This window comes from Acipenser ruthenus, chromosome 24 (genome assembly GCF_902713425.1).
Source record: "Acipenser ruthenus chromosome 24, fAciRut3.2 maternal haplotype, whole genome shotgun sequence".
Lineage (NCBI taxonomy): Eukaryota > Metazoa > Chordata > Actinopteri > Acipenseriformes > Acipenseridae > Acipenser > Acipenser ruthenus.
In genome coordinates this window covers 25,320,188-25,341,278 of record NC_081212.1, presented here as the reverse complement: position 1 = coordinate 25,341,278, position 21,091 = coordinate 25,320,188, and the positions used below count along the sequence as shown (strand labels likewise).

The following is a 21,091-nucleotide window of genomic DNA, read 5'->3' as shown; positions in this document are numbered from 1 at the left end:
TCAACAGATCTTTGATGATCAAACTTCATCAGAGTACCAGAGCAGTGGGCCTTTAATGGCCCAGAACACTGGCTGCTCTCCATTCTAGTAGCGTTCCGTATGGTTATTAGCGGAGTTCTGAGTAAACCGGAGCGTAAACAGGAAGCACTCACGTCAACCATAAACCATTATTAGTGGCTAGATTAATATTATAGTCAATTGAGCCCAATACATGAAGCCAACTTTCATCTTAATAGAAAATAGTTTGTAAAGGAGAAACCATAAACAGATCCTGCTTGACATTACTGCTAACTTTGTACCTTGTTCAATAAGTCGCTCTTCAAATGATTACGCTTATATTCTATCATTACATTATCAGTTATATCTAGGCTTGCTACTATTCGATTTAAATTTTTTTGCCAAATCGACGATTAATATCAACGTTTATTTTAGAAAGAATTTACCGTTTTTTTCAGATCTTTATTTTTCAATTCAAACAGATAATGGATGAAATTTGACGTTTAAAGACGTTTCGATTAATATCGAAAAGTAGCAAGCCTAGTTATATATTTCAGACTGCATTATTATTTCATTTCCAGATTTCATTGATCTGCAAGTACAGTAGCTCACATTAAGATGTGAATGTTTCTGAATGTCTAAAACTACTGTATTCAGATCGGGTTACCTTCCATGCATCCAGTCATATTAAAGGCTCCCTTTTAAAAGAAGTAAAAATAGGAAGAAAATATAAATGGACCCATTCATAGCTACTGTAGATGCCCTTTGCTCGACTACAAGTGACCCCAGTGCAGACAATCTTCTGGCTGACAGCTTTGTTAACATTTGATCCCTGCAGTACATGATTAATGCATATCAGTGCAGGATGAACAAGGATGGCCCGTGAACTCCCTTATTTATTTATAAGTGAGGCACACACTCACCAGCTTGCAATGCAGCTCTATTAAAGAGGAATGCATGTGGAGTGGCTCACTCAGCCATGCTCCCAGGCCAAGGACATTTTAAAATCTCTGTCTGACAATGAACAGTCTTTCCTTTCTCCAGAAGAGAGGCCGAAACAGAGAAACAGAGAGACGAAGAACGAGGCATTCAGAGCTAACCAATACATTGCTGAAATTTTAATGTAGATAAGATAATATAAATAATACAATTGCTTTTAATTTTGAGATACTCAGACCAGTGTTCAGAGCTCTGTGTATAGATTACTGTTCTGTATGTTAAGATTTTCATAATTGTACACAATCTTTTGTATAGCATACTGTGCATTTTCAAATGATCTCTTTTTTGTTGACCAGACATCTGGTAATGAATTTAGATTGTGCTTAATTCAAACGAATATGATGATTGGAAACATATAGAGCAATTAAAGATGCCCTAAATCCAAGGTTAGTCCAGGATGTATGTCAAGGATTGTGAAATCTTAAGAGTCAGAAAATACACATGCAGGTAGTGATCAAGCAAGTTCAGCTGCTTGTACCCTGACTGCTTATTTTAAAAAGCTTTCCAGACAGAATAACATGGGTCCTGGATTATCAGGTAGTCTCAGTCTGGATTGGCAACATGATTATCTTTCTTTTAATCAAGCCACCCATGTCTTAATCTCAAGACATTATCCAGCTCTGGTGATCATTATCGTCATTAAGTAAAACTGTTCTAACTGAAGCCAGCGATACAGTAAACATGAGAACAAACACTTAATTATACAAGAATTCTTTCTAAAATTCATTTAGTGTAGATGATCTGCAGTACTCGGAATAACTCACGCTGAAGAAAATGAGTTGTTATACTGTGCAACGTGCTGCTTGATTTGAACATCCAAAAGTTTCAGTTGAATAGGGCAAAGCCATGTTATTACAGTATTTGACATTTATTACTTTAAACCTTTGCTCTATATAGTAAAAAACAGCATTTACTAGGTAACTCGTTTTACAGTAGTATGGAAATAATTTACTTTGTTGATCTGAGAATACATTTCTTGCATACAAAAAATAAATAAATAAATAAAAACACATGTTTTAAATTTTTGACCGACATTAACATATTCCAAGAAACTGTCAGCATGCCTATTGTTTTCTTCGATAGAAATACATTCTTAGTTAGTGGACATGTTCATGTGGTAAATGTACCAGCACATAAAGTAACATGTAGGGTAGAACATTCTTTTGATTCAATCGATCATTTCTTAATAGATTACCCTGTTTTTATTTCCCCTTTTTGAATGAAGAGAAAGAACAGATAAACATTAGACACTGCAGCTTATCCAGTGACATGAATGGGTAATGCAGCTGTTACCTGATTGAGACGTCTGGACAGAGCACACTTCTCTTAGCCAGCAATACTCCCAGTAGATCTTTATACCAGTGTACCAGGTACCAGTGGCATAGAAAGATTTTAACATGCATTGCCAATGAACAGGATCTTGCTGCATTTGCCTTCAAATCTAGTTTTTGGACTCTGAATCAGTCAGAAACGTTATCTCTTTGTGTTGTGCTTCTTTCATGTTATAAATACATTTATAAGGAGTTGAGGACAACAAAATAAATATTGTTACAGTAAAAGTTAAAATAATTAGTTGCACGTTATTTGTATTATCAGTTTAATACAGAAAAGGGAAGTACAGTTGTACTATGATCCTGGTCTTGTTGCTCCAGACCATACTGTAGACTAGCAATGGAAGGACATTGAACATAATAGTAATAATAATAATAATAATAATAATAATAATAATAATAATAATAATAATAATAATAATAATAATAATAATCTACAGTATATTTCTGTGTACTTTATCACTTGCAGCAATAATTAGATGTTTTGTCAGTATTGGAGTCCCAGTAATTACAAGGCAATGTTATAACAGAAACACAACACCCTCCATCTACTGTATCTACAAGTCCCTTATCTGAATAATTAGGTTTGGTATAAAGAATACTCAATGAATAGGTCTAAATGTTTATCACTAAAATGCTGTACTTCATGTTGAACACTAGAGGGCAGTTTGGTGAATACAGTAGTTTCTGCCGAAAATGCCCTTCCACTGACAGAGTTCAGCTGTTACATGTGTTATTGCATTGTAATAGCAGTATAACAGCAGTGTAATAGAATGACTGTACAGTGGTTATATGTATTCACCAAATTTATTGTCACTAATGAGGATGAAAATGAATAATTTCAGACCCTATTAAGCAATGAGTGCACGGTCTACTTTTCTGAAAGCAATAAAAGTATTTTAACGGGATAAAACTAGCAAGAAACGACTTAGTGGCAGCCAGGAGAAGATGGATTATTGTTCAGAGCAATTCCTTGCTAGTTTTCTTCTACTCAAATAGTTGTATTCCACTCAGGATTAGCCTGTTTTGATAGGGAATCTTGTGTTGCTGCTGTAGTATGAAGAGTTAAACTGAGATCCAATCCTGTTATCGGGATAGAAATTAAAAAACACAGCCTTTCTTTCTCCATGGAAACGCTGATTTGGTTTCACCACTGTTTGTGCAAAAAAAGGTCAATTGAGAGCTCTGAAATCATAAGTTTATCTGCATTTCTTCATGGTCTTTACTCAAAGGGTTCAGCTGTAGTTTATGAAAAAAGTAAAAGAAAATAAGAAGGACATTCCTTTGTTGTTTAGTTACTACAGTTACTTCACAGTGGCAAAGCTGCAGTGAAATGTATCAACAAATTACACATGATGAAGTCCAGGGCCTATTGCAGTTCTAGAATACAGTGACGAGAAAACAGCACTGTCCTTTTAATTAGACATTGACACTGAACAGAGTATGTGCAATTAACGATAATTAAAGGACTGCTAGATTGGATTAAATGCATTCCAGGTCAGTTCAGACGTAGTTTAAAGCTGTTAAATGTCTCTCATTAACACTTGTTTTGAAGGCCCGTTAAACAGTATCTGTCTTCAATAGTACTTATTTTGTGCTGCACCGTTTTCACTAATGCAGTTTATTGCACATGGCCCTGACTGACAATGCATTAAAGAAAATAAATACAAACAATTACTCCAGCTATAAGGTGAGGTAAAATGGCCAAACATCTTGATTTAATGTGTTATTTCAGGCTGGTGTATAGTACATTTCCTTCCTTTACTCATAGTCTAGCAAAACGACCTTTAATCAGAGTTAAAACACTTCCCGTGAAGTCATTCTTTGATCTTTTAATTGATACATTTTCCCCAATCGCTAAAGAAACCACAATCAATGAAAACATTTTACCTTTGACATTTTTTCTATAGCAATATGCTTTAGCTGCCAACAATGTAGGTCAGTGGGTGGTATTTTAGTATTAGATAATGGCATTTTCACAACAGTTATATTGTATGCATTTCCTTTTGACAATAATTAGGATCCCCAACTTATTTAATATGGGCTTCCTTTTTGACTTAAAAAAAGTTTCCACTCTCAAGTGCTCCCAATTAATTGAGTGCTTTGTCCAGCTAGCTTAGAGAGGAGCTTTTTTTAAACTCTCTTTTAACTACAAAAATAAACATTTTGCTTGTGTGCACTTACATTCCATTTTCTGTTTATAGCATTATTAGTTTATACTAATGGGAAAAGCAGAGCTGGCCGGAGCTTGTGTAAGAAAGAAAGAAAGAAAGAAAGAAAGAAAGAAAGAAAGAAATGAAATGCATGTGAAGTTTAAAAAGTAAATAGTATTAGTGACAGATAAAGATGCTTTAAAGGGGCTTTTGTGAAAGTTGGCATCTCCTGAAGCTCACCTAATTCTCTATGCTGCTGGCAGTTTTGAATGACTGTAAGCAGAGAAGAATGCCAAGTTTGGGGCTTGATTGAAAGGCAAATAAACTACAAAGCGTGTATTGGTGTCTCTTCAGTAAAGTTGGGGATCAAGTAAGTGAACGGCTGGCATTCACACTGTAACCAGACTCGAGAGCCATGTGTTACTGGAGACTCTCTTGGGTTCACCACATATAAGAAAATAAGTCTTTTGGATTGATTTATTGATAAGAGTTTAGGTGAGCAAAGCTTTGACAGGCACTGGTTCCTGGTGAGCCAGTTGCCACTCTGTCACCATTCTGTTCCAGAAGGTATTTCTCTGGGACTGTGTATTATGGGTTCATGAAAGGGAGTCATGCCTGCGTGCAGTCTATAAAGCAGCAATCAGAGAACATGGTTATACTTTGACAGAATGAGGCCAGCTTCTTAACAAGGAAAACGAAAAAAAAAAAACAAGAAGGATCATGTAACAATAAAGATAATACCAGAAACCTGAACTTGTGTACTGTGCGAGATGCCCTCCTCGTGACTGTCCTGTTGATGTTGGCAGGCTGTGGGCTGTGATCGACAACTTGGGAGCAACGCCAAGGAAGACAACTGCGGGGTCTGTGCAGGAGATGGTTCCACGTGCCGCCTCGTGAGGGGACAATCGAAGACACACGTCTCCCCAGAAAAACGTAGGTACACAAGGAGTTCACAACTACTGCAAAAATAAACTTTCGGAGCTACACAAACAGCTTGAAGGGCCACTTGCTGTACTTTGGCACCTGTTGCACCCAGTTTGTTTATAGTTATCACACAGGCTGTAACCCGTAGTTCATTCAAATACAATATTTGTATCTAGGCCAGCATCCTAAAGTTTATTTATTAGCATGCAGTATTTGTTTTTTCTTGAGTTAGATTATAACGTCTTATTTGAAAAGAACTCATAGTTCCATTTTTGGCCGCCAATGTATTTTTGTTAACCATAATAAAAACATCAGAGCTTAATTGGGGGTTCTAAAAACATTTCAGTACAACAGCAAGATGACATTTTAGTTTGTAGTTTCCCCATTCCAAATTTGTATTAACTGAACATAGGTCTTTGTAATTTTAACAGTTTTTATTTTACCCGATAACTAAAGTGTGACAGGGTGGCTGGGCGATGACGTCAGGACAGAAGCAGGAACGTAAACAAACTGACACCAACAGTACTGCAGTTAAAGGCGGCACCGTTTTATTTAAATACAAAAATAAACCAAAGGTTTAAACAAAAAGAAACTGTGCTCACAGAGCGAAAACAAAACAGGTAAACAAAACAACTCTCGAACACAAAATATAAATACAGGTCAGGCTGGGCAGTCGCTGTCACTGTTCCTGTATATTTTAAAGTTTAAGTTTCGTTTTCTCTCTCCTCGCTCTCTCCACTCTCGCTCCTCTCATACACCCACCACGAGCTGGAGAGCTGCAGGCCTTTTAGCTAGCAATTATTCTATTACCCCTCAGCCACAATCTGCACAAGCTTTTTTTTTTTTTAATTACTGTGGATGGGGCTACCCATCCACTCTACTAAACAAATACAATTCGGCTACGCCGTCATATTCATAAACAAATCATAAAACAAACAAACAAACACAAAACAATAATCTGCACAAGGGCGTAGGGGGAAACCCCGTTCTAAAAATAAACAAATACATTTAAACAGCAGAGCTTACTACCGCCCTGCTACATAAAGTATTATTATTAACACTGCAATTACATTTACGTGTGTTTACAGTGTTTAAGGAGTTAATTAAAACCTTTTCTAATTGCGTTTTAATTGTATGCATAGTTTTGTACCACAAATGCAGTTATAAAACGAGGAACCACGTGTGATATTAAATCTCAAACTCAACGGGATGGGCTTGCAGGCCATGTTTATGGTAAATCCTGTATGATGTTAGTTGAGTTTTCATTACTGTAGTCCACTGTAGATTACCCTGTAGAGCCATGGTCTCACCCTTTTAAACCAATAGTGCTGCTGACTTTAATGTTTAACTATTAAAACACTTTCATGAAAAGGATTTGACTCGTGCAGGATGAACGATTTAATTAAAGCACTTTCATGAGAAGGGGTTGACTCATGCAGGATGAACGATTTAATTAAAGCAATTTCATGAGAAGGGGTTGACTCATGCAGGATGGAACTGTTTAAAGACATTTCTTGAGTCTGTGTTTTTAGTTGACCGATGTTGGCCTACCATTTGTGTGCGAACAAGGCCCTTGTTTTTGTTTTAAAACCAACAAAACCCAACAAAATGGGTTCTTTGGTAACAGCAGAGTGCTTCCTCTCACACAGCGAGCAGGCCACTCAGCACAAAGAACTCATCTACACCCAGACTTTTTTAAGTATGTCAACCCAAGCTTGTTACACTCCATCAAGTAAGGATACGTTTTGCCTTATAATTCCCCTGTGCAGATGCATTTCACTACACTAAAGCTCACACAAGTCTTTCTGGATACAGCTCATGATATTTAGTGGCGATATCATTTTAACACTGGCATTTTGCCATTCCTATGTCTATGCAAATTAATCTCATATAATATCATTTTTTTGGATAAACAAGTTTTAGGGTTAGTGGAAAGGAACTTTGTTTACAGTATTAAAGTATCTGCTTACATTTACTGTACTGTATAAATACACAGAGTAATATTTCCAAATTCAATTATTTTAGGGCATCAAACATGGCATCCCACCAGCTTTGGTTAGTTGTTGGCAGAGGTTGCCGTCAGAGAAAATAAATTCAGCCCTGCAGATATTTACAATAATAATACAAAATAAAAAAAAAATGCATTAAATGTACAGCTTTTCTTAAACCTCACACTTTCTTTCTTGTAATCACATTTTCTTTTAAGTGCACTCAGTGCTTAATGTGATCAAGACGGTCATTTCTAGGAACATTTTTGGGCAGTAATATAAACATATCACAGGGCCTCGCAGTTCAAAGTCTAGGAACTGTGGATGTAAGGATGACTAGCATACTGGACATGTTTGAACAGAATATAATATCTGTATAAACTACAGCTGGGAGCAGCTATTCACCTGGAGATTTATATTGTAACTTAAACTTAGGACTGTTTTTCTGTTACACTTTGAGGCCAACCATCTTAAATAGAAATATATATATATATATATATATATATATATATATATATATATATATATATACGAAATGTATGACTTATCATTTTTGTCTCCTGCATAACGGTGATTGTTTTGATAGTCCTGGGGCATAGATCAGGTCGAGAATAAAACTAAGCAGATGGTAAGAGACATTTTCTCTGGACATTGAATCGTCCTGCTCGTTCAGTCTTTACTACTGTACATCCAATTGATTACTTGTTTCTTATTAAATAGGTGCACAGCATGCAGGACCTGTTGTAAGTCAATAACAGACATCACTACACACCGTAAAGGATGTGTACCTTCATTATTGCAGTTTAAAGAAGCCTGTTTTAAAATCAGCAAGACAACATTTTAACAACCTTATATTACTAAGCCCCTCTACATTCATAATGTATACCATTGTCCCTGTAGGATCATTTGCTTTCATTTTCTTCAGCTGTTAAAAGTAAATACATGTTGCAATTATGCTGCTGTAAGAAAGTTAAAACATCACTTTTTTTCTTTCTTATTTCCTTTGGTTACTTATGTCCAACCTAATGTGAGAATTACAAAGATATTGTATGTTAAAAAAACAACAGCAAAAAAATGCCCTAATGGTATTTCCTTGGTGAAAGATGTGCTGTATTACGGTTGAGAATTTCTTTGTTTATCGTCTCCACTGTACCTCCTTCAGTGTCTGTCACCAGCTTGTGAAGTTCAAATGCTGAAAGGTTTGCATAGCTTTGTGTAAGCCGCCTAATTTCCAGAGACCTGCTCGTGGTTATTTGTGGTTTAATGCTTGTACAACATTGTTATTCAAACCAGCCAAAATAACTTGCATTCTCATAGAGCTTGATAACAAGTTCACATCTGTTTCACCTGCTGAGGAAAGTGCTGCTCTCACACTGTGTTATACCACACATGGGGAGTCAGAGCCACAGGGATAGGCACGTGACCCTGTGCTCTGACTAGAGACATCTCTATCAATGGGGGTACTGTTCAGTAGGGAGCACAGCCCGCAAGTACTGTACAGGATGTGTCCTTCCAGAGTCTGTAATTAACTTAGCAGTGTGGGAGAAGCCTATCAGTATGGCTCACATGAATATTTCTTTAGCTAGCTGCTAGTAACAGCCCTGTTTGGCTTTATCAGTGCAATATTACCAATAGATGCACTCCTTGGTCCCTCTACATACACCTATGGTACAAACAAGAATCAGATGGAGATCTGACTCATAGCTGTGCGAGCAACTAGCAATTGGAATTATAATGGTTATGAGACTGATGAAATCATTCATTTATTTTATTGTTTTTTTTTGGTTTTTTTTTAAAAAGCCTTGACTCAGGGTCATTCAGATGTAACAGCTGTTGAAAACTGCTGCCTTCTATTGTGATATATAGAGCTAGTTTCCTCTTTGAACGCAACTCTGTGGGATGTTTTCATATATGAGATCACGAAAGCTGTCATTCACGCTTCACGAAGGGCCTCGGATTTCATCCAAGGTAGTTCTGTAATGTCTGACCCTTGGCTTTTCTGTACGAGAAACTGCCTTGAAGATGAACAGCTTCCTTACTGCTAAATAGCAAGTGATTGTCATAATCTGCTCTCTTCCTTGCTTCAATTAGTGAGCCACGCTTTTAGTTTTGGTGGGCTTGTGTCTAATGCTGCCACAGAGCAGATGGGCTAATCTCTCAAAGTCAAACATGATGAACCACCACATAAATGTAGTGTTTTGGAGGTGCAGAAAATGCCTGTGTGAGTGACTTCAGCATGGCTCTGAATACTATAGCACTGTAATTAAACTGACATCTTAATATAATCTCTATCAAAACATAAAGAACTAGGAGAGGCAAGAAGCAAGCATTAATCAGTCTTTTCAAAAATAATGAAAAACAACTGGGTTTTGGAAAAGTTTGGGGATTTCCGCTGTGCATTTGGATAACCCAGAGTTATCTTAGAAGTTATCTGGTACTGAAGTGCCTTATTTTTTCTAGTCGTTTGGAGTTTTCTTTCTGTTGATCAAAATGGTAATGATGCATGAATTTAGAACCTAAATCCACCCACTCTAATGTATAAAGTTGTGTTCTCTCTAGCGTGATGTTGGGTCACTGATTAAAATTAACTCTTTAACCTTTGATATACAAGGCTGCAAATGAACCTACAATTGCTCATCAATTCTAAGAACTTTACACATAAAAGTGGCATTGCTCATTGATGAAAATCTATTTTGCAGATTCTTTGCATTGAGCATTCCCAAAAAAACTAAACTGAGCACTCGGCACGTTTTACAATTCTTCAGCCACTGGAAAACATCCCAGCTCCCCCCGATTCCTTTCAAGATTTTGCCAGTTTCACCAGATAAGTGTTATTTATGAAAGTCTGTCTATGAAGGACCCAAACAGCAGTTATAGTAATCTAATCCTAACATCGTAAGTAATAGCTATCCGATAGTGGGTACGAGCTAATGCTGTTTGGTAAAATGTATTCAGTCAGCAAGTCTAATGGCTTGGTCATCAGCCTTGCTTATTGGTTTCAAATGGCAGGGAGGCTGTACAGGTCAAGTAGACTAAATAATTACAACACAGAGAAACGGCACAGCTGCTTCAAGGAGGCTGTAAATACAAGTGCTTTGAGGCACTTATAGATTTTAGATTAGATTTTTATCACCGTCCAGCTCCAGTTGGCTTTCAATCCACCTTCGTATTGCTGCTCTCCTATAATGACTTGGCGTGCAGCCCGGTGCGTTGTGGTATACTCTCCTAGTGCCATGCCCTGTCAGAATAATGGTGAAGATTTATTGCTTCAGGGCTACTTATGGTTATTCTCTGAGTGGTGAGTTAGGTTCCCTAGGACAAACAATTATTGTAATATTATAATGTTTTACACATTAACAATTTAAAAAAAAACACATAGCCTAAAGACTAGTCCTCTTTAGCAAAAACAAGTTCCCTGTCAAAGCAGAGCAGGACCCTGGCAGGCGTGCATTGTTACCTCATAACCATGATTGCTTTAGAACCAGCAACCACTGATGAGTCTTTTCAGTGGACACATGCAATCAGTGTTTTCTGCTACGGTCTGCTTCTACAACGTGTTCAGCCACATTGCAATCGGTAATATATTTGCTTTTGCTCCTTCCATTCCCCTCCCCATTTGGAAAATATAACGCTTCTCGGAGTCTGGCCAACATACAAAGTGGTCTGTTTCTCTGATGTCATCATCGCAAAGTGGTGAAAACAGATAGTGCCGCCCGTTCCATTTCCTTGATGACATCACTCGCAATCTCTAAATCAGAGGCTCAGGCTTGCATCCCTGTGCAGCTCCCCACAGATGCGTGTTTATGTGTGTATACATGTGTTAGAGAGCGTGTGCTTGCAGGGCTGCTCATTTATAATGTATGAGTGTTTTGTGGTGGAGAAGGAGGGTTCTGTTGATCTAATCACTCAGGAGAAGAGCCTGGGGTTTGACAGCAAGAGAAGGCTGGTGCGATTTATTGCTACCTGCTAAACAAAATATCTAAGTCCAGCTTTGTGGAGAAATTATGTTAAATAGAACATAGGGAAACAATTCAGTTTATGGGTTATATAGTGTAACATTAACTGAAAATTGTGTATGAGATAATAAACTATGGCTTTGATATAACATGGTACTGTATCTCCTCATTTCTATGCAGTATTGCAAAGACAAAAAAGCCATTAATAGATGGATTAATATACAGTACAGTGTAGACAATAACGTTTTTGGTTGTTTTTTTTTTCTTATAGCAGAGGAAACCGTGATTGCAGTCCCATATGGAAGTCGTAATGTTAGAATCACTGCAAAAGGACCGGACCATCTGAGTAAGTATACCAAACTGTGCATAAAAAACAAAACGTGCTAGTTGAATCAGATATGATCATGTAACAAAACACGAAAGCAGGGGTGGCCAAAGTTGGTCCTGGTATTTGTTCCAACCCGATTATAAATGGTTTAATTGAGTTAATCATCTCATTTTACCTGTTAAACCTGGAGTGGAATGGCACTCCAGGACCGGGATTGGACACCCCTGCCCTTAAGCACCCAGAATTGTGGCACCAATTTCATAGGTAACTTTTCAATTCTTGAGCTGTAGATGGGATCCTATTTACACTGTATAAAAAAAATACTTTAAAAACATGGGTCAAATATTTGTCTATTAATATTAAACCTACTGTATATAACAAAGCTCTGAGCAGCTGTGTTTAAAATAAGAATCCAATTCAAAGCATTTTACTGATGGTAATATAGCTTATTATTGGGTTACATTGTATTCTGCCATGGGCATTGCTTTGTTTCATTTGACTTGAAAACCTGACTTAAGTGTTCCTATGTGTAAAATGCATTCAGTTGCTGGTACAGACAGTTTTATAGATAGGGGATCACTTTGAACATAAGGCAGACCCCACACAAGGTTAACTCGTGAGTATAAATTCACCCTCCCCAATTTAACCTTGAGCTGTCATTTGTTCTATTGCTGAACATCTGGTTACTACTTGGCCAGTGTTTTGGACATCTGATAAACACCGTGAGAAGAAATAGCTTTGTTTTCATACAATGGGATTGGAAATCAAGCATTCATTATTCAGCAATGGGCATTTAAAGCCTTGGTTGGTTTGCATGATGCTGTGTTTATATAACACTGATGTTTTATCCAATGGCCAAACTAGAAGCTGTGGATTTAACTGAGCAATTATGCATTGTCTTTTAAATCACAAAACAACTGGGCAGGCACAGTGACATTACATTGCCCTACACCTTGGAATAGCATTCTGTAATGTCTGGTATTAGGTTCATAAGGAAAGAAATGACTTGTGCTTCTTGGGCGTGTTCTCTATTCTCTGAACAGCTGTTATTAACCCCTTTACCTCTGATAACGTTTACCCGCAGTCTGTCCTCTAGCATCATTAACAGTCTTGTTTCTATTATGATAACCCATGCATATTGACTAATGTGTAAAAATCTTGGTTGATGCAGAAGTTATTCTTGTTGTTTTTGGTGAGGATAGACTGGTACAGTGTTTCAAATATAATTCGAGGTTAGAGGGGTGCTATCCAGGGTTTTGAAATCCATTCTATTAAAACTGTGTGGACTTGGAACAGTTTTCCACCTGACAGATTCTTACTGTAGGATTGAGGTGGTTTCAATTTCAGTTAAAAATCTTGGTAATGCTTTATTTTGAGTGACATAAATAAGTATTTAGTTAATGTGCAGTTAACCATTTGCTGACGTTTAGTTCCATGTTAATGAACAGTCAATAGATATGCCATGCATGTGTGTATCTATCATTAGACTGTCATTTGAGCTCATGTTGAGTATGTGTTTTGAGACTTACTGCTCTAGTAAAAAAAATAAGTCATACAAAGACTGGTATGTAGGGTTACTGTTATTATTCTATATGCTATCCACACTACCTAAATAATGTGCTTTTAAACCATGTGATTGCCATTCACAATCTCATTTCAAACTGTGATGATCACATGAATAGAGTATTAGTAGCTTTGCATACCAGTCTTTTTTACTGGAGCAGGAAACTACCAAGTCTAAAAAAAACATACTCAACATACATATGAAATCAAGTAGCAGTCTAATGATAGACACATGCATGCATGCCACATCTATTGGGTTTATTAACATGCAACAAAACTTCAACAAATGGTTAATTGCATATAAATTAAATACTCATTTATGACACTCAAAATAAAGCGATACCAACATCTTTCCTTTGTAACAAGCTGTTTTGATTTCCTTTTAGCAAAGTTCAGAACAACAACACCACCAGCAAAAGCAAAATCCAGATGAAGGTCTTGATATTTCTGATGTGTGGTCTGGAAGTTGACACTGTGGTTTTTTGATAAGCTATTGCCAAGAAGTTGATAGTAAGAATTAGAAAGGACAACACAGATACTGCAGCGTTCTTAAAATACCTCATGCAAAAAACAAACAAACAAAAAAAAACCAGGAAAAACAGGAAAATAAGAGGTAATATTTGTTCACATGCCCTGTGCATGAGAGTCAAGTTCATGAACTTAAATTAAACTAAATATTACCTAAAGCTAGTCAGAAAATATATTTTCTTTTTCCCTTTGTAAATGAAATTGTAATGGTTGTTTGGCAGTTACTTAAGAATGACATGGCAAACATTAATCATTGTTAATTGTTTCAAGTTGCAAGCTTTGAAAGCTGTTGCTAATTAAAGTTGAAGTGGAATTGGACATTTTATTGCTAAAAATAACAAGTATTCGAGGCAGTTATTCAAAACAAATCTTCCTTTATTATGGGAACAGGCTCGCAAAAACAGTTTCCATAGTCATAGTATTGCAGAAACATACATGGATGCATTTTGACCTAATTTATTCGACAGTATCTTGTGGAGGCTGTCATTTGCGTTTGATTGATTTGCATTGTATCTATTAACATTACCTTGTTAATGATATTAAGATCTGTATATATGGTATATATTATGCATGTTATTATATTTGTGTATTTTTTTTTAAAACCCAGTTTTCCCATTTCTTTCAGTTATTGACTCAAAAACCTTGCAAGGGCAGACAGGGGAGCACAGTTTTAATTCCCCCGGATCATTCCTAGTAGAGAACACAACAGTGGACTTCCAGAAGGACCCAGACAGGCAGAGTTTCAGGATTCAAGGGCCACTGGGTGCTGACTTTAATATAAAGGTAAGGGTGAGAAGTTTGTTTTTACAAAATGAAGCAACGATTTCAAACAAAGGTGAAACCATCTGATTTATGGGAAAAGTCGCTGTGGTTTCAGTAGCTAAACACTGAAAGGAAATAGCTTTGTTTTCATACATTAAAAGCCTTGGTTGGTTTGCATGATGCTGTGCTTATATAACACTGATGTTTTATCCAATGGCCACACTAGAAACTGAGGATTTAACTGAGCAATTATGCATTGCATTCTTTTAAATCACAAAACAACTGGGCTGGTATTACTAATTATTCTTGGACCTTTTTCAGAAGGTAGTTAGTAGTCCGTAATTGTGGTATTGGCACTATGGGGTGGGTATTGCTGTGATTATGAGCAAATGTAGCTTACTACTGTAGGTACAGTAAATTATCTGTGAAGTAGTTCACAATATGAAGCAGCTGCTTTGATGTTTCCATTATAAGGAAACAAAATGAGTCACTTGAATGGTAAATTGAAGGGATATGAAATGGCTGTTCTAATAATCATCATTGTCTCCAAAGTGAGTCTTGTGGAGGAAGAATTATGTGTTAAATATGGAACAAGTGATGTCATACTATTTAATATTTGGACTCAGGCCTGTTAGACCAATTAATGACAAATTATCCTGTTCAGTAATGTTTACTTTAGGAAATAGATTGGTTCATAAAAAATATCTATTTTTTGCAATATTTGTTGGATTTTGACAATGAAAAAAAAGAGTTACTGGCATGAAAACAAACTTAATTTGTTCTAGACTAATTTTTGGCATGACATCTAACTGCAGAAGTATGGCCAAGCATTTCATTGCATAGACTTAATTTTCTGAAGCTTAAAATGCGACCGCTTGGAATCATATTTAATATTACATAGTTGAACAGCTGTTTATTTCATAGAGTCCATGATATCACTCAATGTACTCTTTGCAGACATGGAATGAAACTAAGACGCTTCAGCTATATTTAGGTTTTTCGACTATTTCTTGGGAAAAGTTGTTTTTTTTCTATTGACATATACAAGCTGTCAATTCATTTCCAATGCCAAGGCATGCATTCCATCAGTGCCATACAATAGTGCTGGATTTCAGGGACTTTGTAAACTGTTTTTAAAGTTCTGAGTGATTACTGTTTGGGGAGCTACAGTATGGCAAGCACCCAAAAAAACCACCCAATCAACAGCCTCATCAAACAACAAGTCCCCTCTGCAGGTGATGTTTTGTTTGCTGCGCTGCCATTCACACAAAGGATAGTGAAGCTCCATCATTTAAAATGATAAATGATACCAGCTCTGTATGATCAATGCCTATGCTTGTACTGAGTTTCCCTGTCAAATAACACAAACTCTTCATGAAATATTTCTAATTAGCCTTTTAGGGAAGTTACAAAGTGCATGTGGGTCAGAGCAAGCTATTGTAGGTCTTATCCCAAGTAAAATGCAGTTTGCAACCAAACTGTTTCTCCTTTATCCAACCTCAGAAGCCATAGTGTGTATGTACACACTTCTGTATCCCTGCAGGTGAGGTACGCTGCTTCCAGAGACACTCTGGTGCAATTCCTCTTCTATCATCCCATCAGCCATCAATGGAGAGAGACAGACTTCTTCCCTTGCACCGTCACATGCGGAGGAGGTAAGCGAAGGACTAAAGAGTTCACTAATTGCCTAACATTTTTGTGTTGAGGCATAATCAAACTGTAATTACAAGGTATGGCTGTGTAATTACTATGCTATAACTATGCAACTACACGTGGAATTACACATGATTAATATGTTTGGTTATGTACTATGTAGTTGCAGCGTAGAATGTGACTATGTGATAAAATTGTCATCAATGCCATTTAGAGTTACCAGCGGTTCTAAGATTTTGAAATTGGTTCTGATGCCCCAGTTTCAAAATTTTAGTGCTTAGTTAATAATTTTAGTTAATATTCAACAAATGATGCTGTTTTTTCTCCTGTACTAAGGTTTCAAAATCACTAATGTTATGTATTCTATAACTGTGTGCTCTGTATTGTTACTGTGCTTTTTCTGTATCTCAGGCTATCAGCTAAACTCTGCAGAGTGTATGGATGTCCGTTTGAACCGTGTGGTGTCTGACCAATACTGTCACTATTATCCTGAGAACAAGAAACCCAAACCCAAACTGAAGGAGTGCAATATGGATCCCTGCCCGGCAAGGTGTGTTGAAGATGTGCTGAACTAAAAAGAACTGATACACTCTCATCATTTGACAAACATTTGCTAATGTGGAAATTGTGTAGACATACAGCATTCGTTGCAGGATTATTCTTTTTTTTTGCATTAATTTTTCAGTTTAAATGCAACCTTTTTAATTACTTTTTGAAATAATATGTAGCTTTTAACGCACATTAATATTATACCCCACAGTGATGGATTTAAAGAGATCATGCCTTACGACCACTTCCAGCCTCTTCCTCGGTGAGTAATTCTCCACACAGACATATTGCACTTTGGTTGGATGTACTTGAGTTTCATGGGTTAGTGCATCTGTTTGTATTGTATTCTATCCCTTTTTGTAATCAGCTGTATGAAAAGAACCTGAACCACAAATGCCTCTGTTGAGATCAGTTGAACAGAGCTCATCAGCTTTTAAATGAAGCAACTAGGATGCTTCTGCCTAGTGGAGATAAACTGTTGCCCTAGGAAGTTTCCACCTCTGGACTGTGAGCCATTTCCTTTTTGAACTGCAGTAGCCCTTCTCCTTTGCTTTTACACGAATAGGCTTTGCATTTTTGGAAGGGGATCTAAAGATAAAAGGGAAGACCAACATTATATTACAGCTAAGCAATATTACATTTCTGGTATTTTAAATATGCCTGCAGACTAAATGTTATCTAGCAAGTGTTCTGTTTAGGTTGATGCATCATTCGCTTGATTGATTTTGCAGGTCACTGAAGCTAAGTTGGAGTTTGACCTTTGCCTGAGTAGTGTAGGTGATGATTATGAATGCAGCAGGGTTGATTTATGATCATTAATAATGAGGTTCTGTACCAGTTACATACCATTTTTACCTCCTCCATTATTCACATTATTCACATTGTGGGTGTCTGTGGTTGATATTACCTTACTTAAAATGATGTATTGATAACCTACACACCCTCGCCTAAAGTTGTTTTTACTAGTGCTTTCATTTGACATGAAGAACATACATTATGTAGCTGATAGTAATAGAAGAGAATTGGTATGCATGTATTTTTTGCTACACCACTGTGGATAAAGTACTTGGCAGTATTGTTATTTTTTAATTCAGCACATGTTCAAGTGCATTCAGTTAAATATTGGGTTATAGCAGTTCATTGGCCTGTTTGTGTTTAAAATGTTACCTTATTATATCATGTTTGTGGTTACCAATAAAAAGGGAAAAAGAAATCCTAGTAGAGCTGTTAGAGCAAAGCTATTTCTAACATCAAAAAAATAGTCTTCAGTGACAGAGGTTTGGAAGGCTTGCATGTAAATTACCATCATTTGGAAGTAATAAAAAACGCACTTCAATACGTGATTGTTATTCAAGGTCTCTTACCAACCTAAGAACATTCAAAATGCAATTTGCTAAATACACATGTGTTTCCCTAGTTGGGAGCACAATCCCTGGACCGCCTGTTCTGTGTCGTGTGGGGGTGGCATTCAGAGCCGGAGCATCATGTGTGTGGAGGAGACCATGCATGGGGAGATCCTGCAGGTGGAGGAGTGGAAGTGCATGTACACGCCTAAGCCAACACTCATGCAAACCTGCAACCTGTTTGACTGCCCCAAGTGGATAGCAATGGAATGGTCCCAGGTAGGTAAAGCCATGATACAGGAGAGGATGATAAAGTCAATTAGCCATTCAATACAGAAAATTAAAACAGACAGCAGTACTACCATAGATTAACGGCTTAAAATATCTGCCATTCATGTCATCATTGATACAACAGAAAGAAGGATCATTTCACAGAATGGATGGCATTCTTCAATTTGGTTCCCTCTCATCACCTATTGTACATTATTGTATTTGTAATCCTGACCTTGCTGCAAGAGTGACACATTGCTAACCATTTTTTAAGGCAATACAATAGCTCATGATGATCTCTTTTGTTACAAAGGTCTTGTCTTACAGTTCTATGCTTGTTTTCTTCAGTGCACTGTTACCTGTGGTCGAGGGCTGCGTTACAGAGTGGTTCTTTGCATTGATCACCGTGGCCAGCACATAGGGGGGTGTAATCCACAGATGAAGCCCCACATCAAAGAAGAGTGTGTGGTGCCCATTGCATGCTACAAGCCCAAAGGTAAGCATAGCAAACACAGAACTGGTACGTTTCAATTTTCAAAATTGCACAGCCATGATTATGACAGTCCTGAACTTGGAAATCTTGGATAAAATTGTATAGGATCTCCCATGTAAAATGCATGGCACAAGTTAGTTGACCTCTCCTTGGCAGATAATTAATAAATAGGTATGTAAGTGAAAAAGAAGATTTTGATTGCTTTCAAAAGTGTTTCCTTCATTTGCTTAAGTGCAGTATGGCCTAAGCATGTCTTCATCTGTTTCTAATTAGTAGAAAGTTAGCTTTCAGACTTCCTGATCTCTTTTTCAAATTCCCTGACCGTGGTCACCTAAGGAACAAGCCTGAAGTCCTACACCGGCTGGGGATGTGAGACATTTAAGCCTCAATGAGCTGATAACATGTTTTAAAGGAAGACAATGATGGGACGCAGGCAGCTCTAACAGAAAGCAATCAGTCCTGACCCACCTCTCCCTCAAATCTCTGTCTAATGAATGTTTCACAGATTGATAAACAGATTTAGGACCTGGTTTAGAAACCTAGGCTGGAGTGACCCAGATGTTTGTTTATATTTAAACTTATCCAACCCTCTTGCGTACTTAGCCATTCAGTCAGTTTTACTGCTAAGACTGAGCGAGGAAAATGTTTTATCAGGGGAGAAATCAACCCATGCCTCTCATTTAGTATCTTGGCGGCTGAGAAGATGGATGGCCAAGAGAGAGAATGTACTGTGGAGGCAGCGTAGTCAAGCAGTGGCTCTTTCATTCACATCTGAGAGATAAAAGTGATTAACAATCCTCAATTTGAAAAGAAAGAAATCTTTCAAAATATTTTTCTTTGCGTTTACGAACCAGTTTGCTCAGTGCGAGAGACGTTGGCTGATGAATGGGCCGTCTTGTCACCACGGTGTATGGGGGGGCGGGGGAGGTATTTCCTGGCTTCTGATTGGCACGAGGGCAGGTTATGATTAATAATCGTGTCAAAGGGGGCCATCATAACCCCAGGCTGATCCAATAGGAAAGGGTTAAATGGTGCTGTAAAGATTCCACTGGGAGTGAATAATGCTTTGTAAGTATTCTATCCCTGCATGACTCCAAAGGCTCCAATGAATGATTTATGCATTCTGCTCTTCCAGAAAAACTTCCTGTGGAAGCTAAACTGCCCTGGTTTAAACAAGCACTGGAACTGGAGGAGCCCAGAGCTGCTTCAGAGGAGCCTACGTGAGTTCACATCCATTCATTTTCATCTGCTTCTCAGAACTAAAACAATGCGCGTCCCACATTTCCAATTGTGAGAATACCCTCAGAGGTATGGAAAGGGGAAGAGTAATTAGAAGCAAAAAGGATCATGCTGTCCTATTTCATGCAGTATGTGTGCGTGGGTTTTCTGTGTGTGTGCATTGTAGATTGACAGGTCAGAGACAGCTGATATTCATATGAAATCACAGAGTGCTTAGTGACCTCTCCTGCCTCCTGCATCATCAGGGGTGTCTGCTACTGTGAAAATGGTATGTGTGAAATGTGCTTGTCACAGCACTGCTGGTGGGGTGAAGCTACTTTAGGTTCTCGGATTGACTGATCCCACCACATTTCAATACCCCTATGTGTTTTATTGTATCTTTGTATTTACTACAACTTCCAAATGCATGCACGTGTACAGTAGGTTGCCGTAGAATGTCTATATCAGGGTACTGTATCGTCGTCTAAAAAAGCCTTTTGTTGTTTTTCAAACCTTAGCAGTATATTACTTAGTTTAGCTTTGCGTTCCATTTAATTGCCACCAGTCTCAGGGAAAGTACACGCTGTATCGACTCCCAGTTTGTTCTATTATTAGAACTATCTTTTCAAGCTCTGAAATTATATTTTCTTAATAGCGGTCAGGGGACTAAAGGCAGCTGCATTTTCAAACCCACACAACCAAAAACCCTGCCAAAACAGTTTGAGATGATAAATACTGTTGCCTCTGTGGTTTACCAAAGACGGCCGCCTCAGAAACGTATAAAGAGTAAAGGTTCACAGGAATGTGGGGTAAATGTATCTAAATGTTCACGGAGCAGGGCCAAGAAAAATCCAGACGTGACCTTTTCACTTGTCAGTTGGGGAACGTGGTGGTAGTTGACATCTATCATTGATCCGAGTAGCCTTCTTAAATTACAGTTTTATTTTATTACTGCAGGTTCAGAAAGTGCATTTATTTTAGTATTAATACCCATGTGATTGGATATAGTAGGACACTGGGACCAATTAGACATGTT

At 37.6% G+C, this 21,091-nt stretch overlaps 1 protein-coding gene across 1 annotated transcript in view; it reads left to right on the top strand.

The window, feature by feature from the left end:
- LOC117429628 (ADAMTS-like protein 3) overlaps positions 1-21,091 on the top strand; it is a 128,173-nt gene that overhangs the window by 67,604 nt on the left and 39,478 nt on the right. The window contains exons 7-15 of the mRNA XM_058998932.1: positions 5,287-5,413; positions 11,620-11,694; positions 14,393-14,550; positions 16,073-16,184; positions 16,594-16,732; positions 16,943-16,993; positions 18,149-18,353; positions 18,693-18,840; positions 19,973-20,057. Coding sequence (XP_058854915.1) covers positions 5,287-5,413; positions 11,620-11,694; positions 14,393-14,550; positions 16,073-16,184; positions 16,594-16,732; positions 16,943-16,993; positions 18,149-18,353; positions 18,693-18,840; positions 19,973-20,057 — 1,100 coding nt within the window. The remainder of the gene's footprint in view (positions 1-5,286; positions 5,414-11,619; positions 11,695-14,392; positions 14,551-16,072; positions 16,185-16,593; positions 16,733-16,942; positions 16,994-18,148; positions 18,354-18,692; positions 18,841-19,972; positions 20,058-21,091) is intronic.